Below are 7,274 nucleotides of genomic sequence, written 5' to 3' on the forward strand. Positions count from 1 at the left end.
ATCATTCATCAAAGTTAAGCCTTTAAGAACATTATTCTGAAATAACTGTTTACTACCCATGCATTAAAACACCATCTTTTATTTCTTAGAGGAAAAACTACATCCTTGTCTTAAGGAAAAGTCTTTGCTTACTTTGAGACTCTGACTAGCTATTTATCAGAGTAAATGAATACAATTTATTTCACATAAGTAGAGGCTGTAGTTGTATACATCAACCAAGGGTCCTATACAGTTTTTGAGTGGTTGATTTATAACAAACATACATGAAAAACAATCAATTAAAAATACATTCTCTTCAGAATTGTAATTAATCTCATGGAAATGCATCATAAGGAAGTAATTCAAGGAAAAGAGAAGCTATATGTACAAAACTGTTCATAGCATCGTTATTTATGACAGTCAAAATAAAATTAGTTTACAATCCAAGGTCCTACAATAAAGGAAAGGCTGAGCAAATTGTGGTATGACCATTACATAGCCATAAAGACCATGTAGCAACATGGCAGAGTGATTGCAAAAACATTGGGAGTGGGGACGAGAGTCAAAACACGTGTATATAGATAAGAGCATTCAGGGAACTACAATGGTTTTGTCAGGATGTTAGAATTACGAATATAAGTGGTTTCTGTTTAATTTTCTTTATTGTTCTGTTGGAAACAACAAAGGACAAAACAAGAAACTGCAAGAACAAAAAAATAAATTTACCCAGGTTACTGGCCACGATTTTCCCTCAGATTCTTTTCTGGCTGTTTGTCTTATGCATGATTCAACTGAGGGCGCTCCAGGAGAGTGTGCTTTGCTGCTTTGTGGGAAGGCTGTATCTAAGACCCAGTGAAGAGTCTTCCTGTGGCTTTTGTGTGCCCACGTGGGTTGACACCCTGATCGTCTCTCTCTGAAGCCGTTTGTTTTGCATCATCATCGGAATATTTTTTTCCAGTACTGAGAACAAATTTACAATCATCTATTTATTCTCTCTTGCCACAGATGCCTCATAATCAGTTTCATGAAACTAGAAGCCAGTTGTCCCAAATTAGATGTAGATTTGTAGATGCCAAAGGGAACAAAAAAAATATGGAACTTACATAGGAATCAAATCTATCAGTCTTTAATACGACGCTGTGTATAGACCTGCCTTCCCACCACTGACACCAAAATTCCTGAAATTACTATGGATTCACATGGTTGTCCAGCTTGATAAGAGCTAGAATTAACCTTAGGTTGAGTACACTGTTAATTTTTTTCGGTTGAAGATTCTCCAAATGTCCTTACTCCTTAAGATGGATGGAGATTTATGAGTGAAATATGCAAACCCCTGGCTTATCTGCTTAGTAGGTAGGCTGGTGACTGTTAGATTTAGAAAGGGTGAAAGAAAAATGGCCAGGGAGCTTCTTGGAGGGTGTTGGTGATAACAAATGCTCAGCTCAGTAGAGCTAGGAGAACAGAGCAGAAGTTTATCAGGAATCCTCTACCAGCAAGGCCTGGGGACACTGGGGGAGCCAGGCCCCACGTGTCTGTACACTTACAACCAAGGCAGGAATCCTTCATAGAAAGGGAAGAATCTTGGCTGGGCTTGGGGGCTCACACCTATAATCCCAGCTACTTGGGAGGCTGAGGCAGGAGAATCACTTGAACCTGGGAGGCAGAGGTCGCAGTGAGCCGAGATCCTCCCATCGCACTCTAGCCTGGGTGACAGTGCGAGACTCTATCTCAAAAAGGAAAAAAAAAAAGGAAGAATCTTGATTTTCCAGGAAGTGAGAGACCTGAGATAAAGAAAACTACTTCCATAAAGTAATCAAGCAAACAAGAGTATTTATCTAATTAATCTTAGAGGAGAAACAAACCTGAAGGAGGATGAAGACCGGGGAATCCTGGAAGACTCTTTGAAATTTTACCAAACTAAATGGCTTCAGTTCATGTGCCTCTATTGTGCATAATACACATGCTGAATTTCTTTTACACTGAAGTGAAATTAACTCTGCTCCTTAAATACCGGGCAAGTGCCATAAACTGAAAGAATCTTTGTAGGGAACCAGCAAAACCAAAGAAAGGAAAGCTCATAAAGTCCAAGGGTTCAGGGTTTTGGAGCACATTTTATTTTACAATACCAGGGAGTTAACATTTAGTAGCAGCATAATACAAAATGAAACACCAATCTATTTAAAACTAATGTTACAGCAACTGTATTTTGAAAATGGTAAGGAAACAAAATAGGAGATTTACAGACCAGTCAATATAAATGCATTAAAAAAACCCAAAACTCTCATTTCATCATCAACACAAACAAAAATCATTTGTAATAACATACATAAGAATACATTCACTTACATTCACAAAGTAGATTATCATTTTTATTTTACATGAAATGTGTCAAAATATATGTAGGTATATCTTCCCATTTGGAAAGGCAAGATAAACCTTCAAATTTAAATATGTACATTTCACTTTAAATAACCAAAATATTAAAAATAGCAGCAACACTGGTCTTTAAATACATCTAATATTACAAGAGATTGTTCACATAATATAGGCTATTTGGGTAGCTCTTTCATTATTAATATTGTTTAATATCCACATACAATTTAGAAACTCTAAGGTTCTGGTCTGATCTCTGATTACTTAGAGTCTAGATTCAATAAATACTATACAAAGAATAATTATAAAACACAGACTGCAGGACATTCTCAAGAACAAGGAGGAAATCATACCCAAAGGTTTTAGGGAAGAATCAGATATGAAGGCGTACAGGAAATCTGCAGGATTTCCAAGGCAAAAAGGTGTGATCTGACAAGCTCCCTGAAATGTTAACAAACTGAGTCCAGAGAAATGTGTGAATATCTCGAAGGCACTTTCTCCTCTTCATCCTTCCATGTTCCCTTTGAATATGGCATTTAAGTGATGAACAACTTGGGAAGTTTCCCAATAAACAGGGAATAGAATAATTTCTCACCAGGAGGCAAGACACTGGATCAGGAGGTTATTTGTTTCTCAGCATTTACGTTTATTCTCATGATCAAAGGCATAAAAACCAAGATTTCATCTGGACCTCGTGTATTTCATCCTAGATGGTGGGAAAGTATTTCTAGCCCCATTCTCAATGTAAGCCACTGCACCAACCTACTGGCTTAGAAAGAAACCCCAAACGGGGTTCCAGGGATTTCCTCAGATCTGGATTTGGTTACAGAAGTTGCCCCTGTGACTGGGGCCTCTATTTATATTTCAGTGGTTTTTCAGAAAAGGTAAATGTTTAAGTCTTTATATGCAGTTGGACCTTTGTTTGCCTTATGTTACTACAGGTATCACCCTCTGACACTTCAATAGTTTGTACCTATTTTCAAACCACTTCATATACTATTTCAATCGATTCTCACAAAAAAACTTGTGAGGAAGTCAGGATAGGCATCCAAGTGCTTATTTCGAAGACCTGGAAAACTGAGGTTCATAGAGACCAAAGTGACCTACCTGTCCACAGTCATACGTGAGTGAACCGGTATGGATCTTTGGCAGAACTTAGCTCTATTCAAAGTTTACTCATTTTGAAGAATGCGGCTTGCTGATAGCTGTTTCTGAAAAATGAAGTAATTTGAAGGGGGTAAATAAAAACGAGTTCAAGAGAAGAAAGGCAGCGAGAAGTGGTGTCAGTTGGCAGTTAGTATCATGAACTTTAAAACGAGCAAAGTGCATTTCATGTTTAGAACACAGACATTTAAAAATATGTAATACTTAAATCTTCCAAATTGTCCTATGTTGGCCTTGATTTACTACATCTCTAAGTATAATACCTGAGGCTACGTCGCTATTTACTGAGGCTGCCATTGAGACATATGGTGACCAAGAAATTTTCACAAGAGTTCTACAATTTCCCAAGAGACTGGTGAAAATGTTATTGCCTATTCTCAGAACCCCATTCCTACCCCATTTCACTTCCAGAACAATTCCATTACAGATATGTGTGTGTATATCTGTGTGTGTGTATATATATACATATATACCACTGTTAGGATATCTTTCCTGAACATTATGTGTGTGTGTTTGTGTGTGTGTGTGTATATATATATACACACACACACACACAAACACAATTCCTACCCCATTTCACTTCTAGAACAATTTCATTACAGATATGTGTGTGTATATATCTGTAATGGAATTGTTCTAGAAGTGAAATGGGGTAGGAATTGTATGTATATACATATATACACACACACACATATATACACACACACACACACATAATGTTCAGGAAAGATATCCTAACAGTGGTTCTGTTTTTTATATATATACACACACACACATACACACACACACACACACATATATGACTTATTTGGTGGCTTTCTCAAATGTGAGTTTTAGAAAATATGCTTAATGAATATTCTTGCTGTGTCCTTAGGAAAATTAGCTTTTTTTCCTCTATGGAACTAAGCTGAGAAAAAGACTGCAAGAAACATACAGCTTTTATCACTTTATATCTGGATTCCAGTTGGACAGTTGCTGGAGATGAAAAAATTTTAAATGACTTTAAGAATTAATTTAGAAAGCTGTCATATTTCACACAACCTTTTCAAGAAAGTTTAGTGACTCTCAGCTTGATAGTTCCGTAAAACAAAATTATAATAATTCCATAGGGAGTATTCCATTGTAAAGAAACTTACCTAGAATGGTAACTTACGAGTTGAAGACTTAGGCTTAATGTTCTGGTGTGTGACACTTGGAGCTATTAGTTGGTTCTTATTTTTATTCAGTAAATGAATTTTAAAGAAACAGTTGAATTAAAAAGGAGGCCATTCATGATACTGTCGTGTAACATGATAAAAAATGTTATATAAATCTCTTCATCCTCTTTAGGCACTCCCTGTCCCAGCCCATATCCTCACCCCCTTCCTTAACTTTCACACACCTATAAATGCCCCCTCAACAGTCTCCTCAACCCTGAATTGACCAAGAAGTGCACCAAAAGGCAGATTATGCTTTGGCAAGCAGGAAATTGGACTATTCTTTTGAGATTTTTCTGAGGTAGTGAGTCTTTCCTCCTCTGCTCTAATGGTTAAGAAATGTTTTGGAAGCTGAGTTAAGAGACAAGTGGAGTGTTGGTCACAGTACTTAACACTACTCTGAAATGGGTGGTTTACATGATCAGATGATTACCACATACTTCAAAAGCTTCTTCAGTAGAATCCTGTTATGTGGAGAACTTAAAGATATCAAGGTTGCTATGATGAGGATAAGCCACAGTCTCTAAAAAAGTGCCTAGGTGCTCAATAATATTTGATGACTGACTGAATGTTTAAGATCTCTGACTTAGCTCAGTGAGATTACAAGCAAAAACAAACATTAAAAAAACCTAACCAACTGCGGATAATATCATCAAAGGCTAGATCACTTTCCCTTGTGCAAGGAATTCTGGACACCTTTTAAAGTCTGGGATGACTGAGTTTAAACAGTATTGGGCATAGTATAGTATTCAATTCCATACTGACTCCATTTATCAGGTACCCTCTTATTTCCATCCTGATTTTACTATCATGAGGTGATTGTGAGATTTCTATCCATAAATAACTTTTCTGAGGACAAAGTGATCCAGTCTCTCTGTTGTTCCTCTAGCTTTTCTGCCAAGCATTTAATCAAGATAGGGTCCACCTTAGAATCAAATTTATTAGCAAACCAATGTCCATCTTTGATAAGCCACCTCAATTCTGCAGCTCCATAAATACACACGCTTCGAAGGTGAGATCCGGTACAACTGGGATACAAAAAGCCTTCATAGTAATTCCACTTGACAAGGCGGGTCTTACTCTGCAGATCAGACACATCCTGGGCTGATCTGGAAATCTCCCCAGGTATTCCTGGAACCCGAATCAAGGTAGCCCAAAAGTGCTCATCAGGAGAGTATGTGTCTTTAGACCAGGCAAAAAAGTCTTGAATGATGGAGTTATTGAAGATATGTTTGACAAATGCTTGACTTAAAACAAAATAAGCACTGCCAACAAATATCTGAATGTTATGAGGGGGTGCTTCCTTGGAGATGTTTGTCCTTATTGGTAGCTTCACATATTCATAAGGCACCCGTCTGAGTTCATGATGGTAAGTGAATCTTTCCAATTTACTGTTAGGGGGTTTCACTGTCTCCAACATATTTGCCCCATTGAGTTTTTTCAACTCTGACACTAATTCAAAATTTGACTTCAGGGGAAAATCTTGCCCACACAGGTTGATAACGTATTTCCATTGGACTGAAGACTTCAGAAGGTCTGACAAGCAATTTAAATCAGCTTGGAGTCTGGAAATGTGGGCATATTCCACAGCCTCTAATTTGGAAGCAATGAAAATATTGGAGAAGCACTTAGCTAAATTGTTCATGGCAACTTTGAAGGTATCAGGTGCCTTACGATCATAATGGATGCAGTAAATATTGTGCTGGTTGTATATAGCATGAATAAGCCTTTCAACCATAATTGCATCTTTGTGGACAACCAGAGAATAGGCTATTGGGAAGCTTTTCTCCTCCTTTGAAACAAGCTTTTGAGGGTAACCTCTTAGGGTCTGATAAATGTCACAATCACTGGTTATTGCCACAACATCATCATCCTCCAAGTCAATGATGTCCCTTCTTCTTATCTCCAGACTCTTGCCAATTTCCAAAGGCTCCTGTTCATAGATACCCGAACAGTTAACTTCATACCTGACTTCATCCTTAACATGAGTGTATCTGTTTCTTACAAAAGGTGACGTACTCAGCGAGTACTCAACCAAGTAAATGTCTCTTTGCGGAAAGAGTCGTCTCACATTTAGAAGCTTTAACAGGGAGAACAGCCATAGGGTTAAAAACAGGATGAAAACTTTCTGCTGTAGGGTATGTTTAAAACAACATTTGAATATCTTCATTCTGTAAGAAAAGAAAGAAACAATCCAGTTGGAATATTAAGAGAAAATCAGGTCAGTTTATCCAAAATCTATTGAACGCCTACCACATACTACACAGAATGCTGGCCCCAAAGACGAATGAAACAAGGTTTCTATCCTTGAAAGAGTCCAGAAATAAGAAATGGAATTATGAAGAATGGTGGCATTTTGGAGTATTCCGTGTTAACTATACCTAATTTTGAGAGATGTTAGTTTCCAAATAGAATGGAAGGTAATGTAAACTTCTAAAATATAAATATAGCAGGTCTTATATTGTCTGCATTTCTGCTTAGCATATTTGAGGAGGGATTGCTCTGGTTTGGGCAGAGGTCTAGAGAACTGGATGTCATCAAGGGAGCCTCAAAGATGCAAAG

At 37.5% G+C, this 7,274-nt stretch overlaps 1 protein-coding gene across 8 annotated transcripts in view; it reads right to left on the reverse strand.

Moving 5' to 3' along the window:
* Positions 1-2,070: 2,070 nt before the first annotated feature.
* The window catches only part of GCNT4 (glucosaminyl (N-acetyl) transferase 4), a 30,757-nt gene continuing 25,553 nt past the window's right edge, over positions 2,071-7,274 (reverse strand). For all 8 annotated transcript variants that reach the window (XM_012462158.3, XM_012462157.2, XM_012462156.3 and 5 more), the window contains one exon: positions 2,071-6,883. In XM_012462158.3, coding sequence (XP_012317581.2) covers positions 5,521-6,882 — 1,362 coding nt within the window. In that variant the 5' untranslated portion in view covers position 6,883 and the 3' untranslated portion in view covers positions 2,071-5,520. The remainder of the gene's footprint in view (positions 6,884-7,274) is intronic.

The sequence above is a fragment of the Aotus nancymaae genome, unplaced genomic scaffold (assembly GCF_030222135.1).
Source record: "Aotus nancymaae isolate 86718 unplaced genomic scaffold, 86718_ANA_hifiasm-v0.15.2.pri h1tg000014l, whole genome shotgun sequence".
NCBI classification, from domain to species: domain Eukaryota; kingdom Metazoa; phylum Chordata; class Mammalia; order Primates; family Aotidae; genus Aotus; species Aotus nancymaae.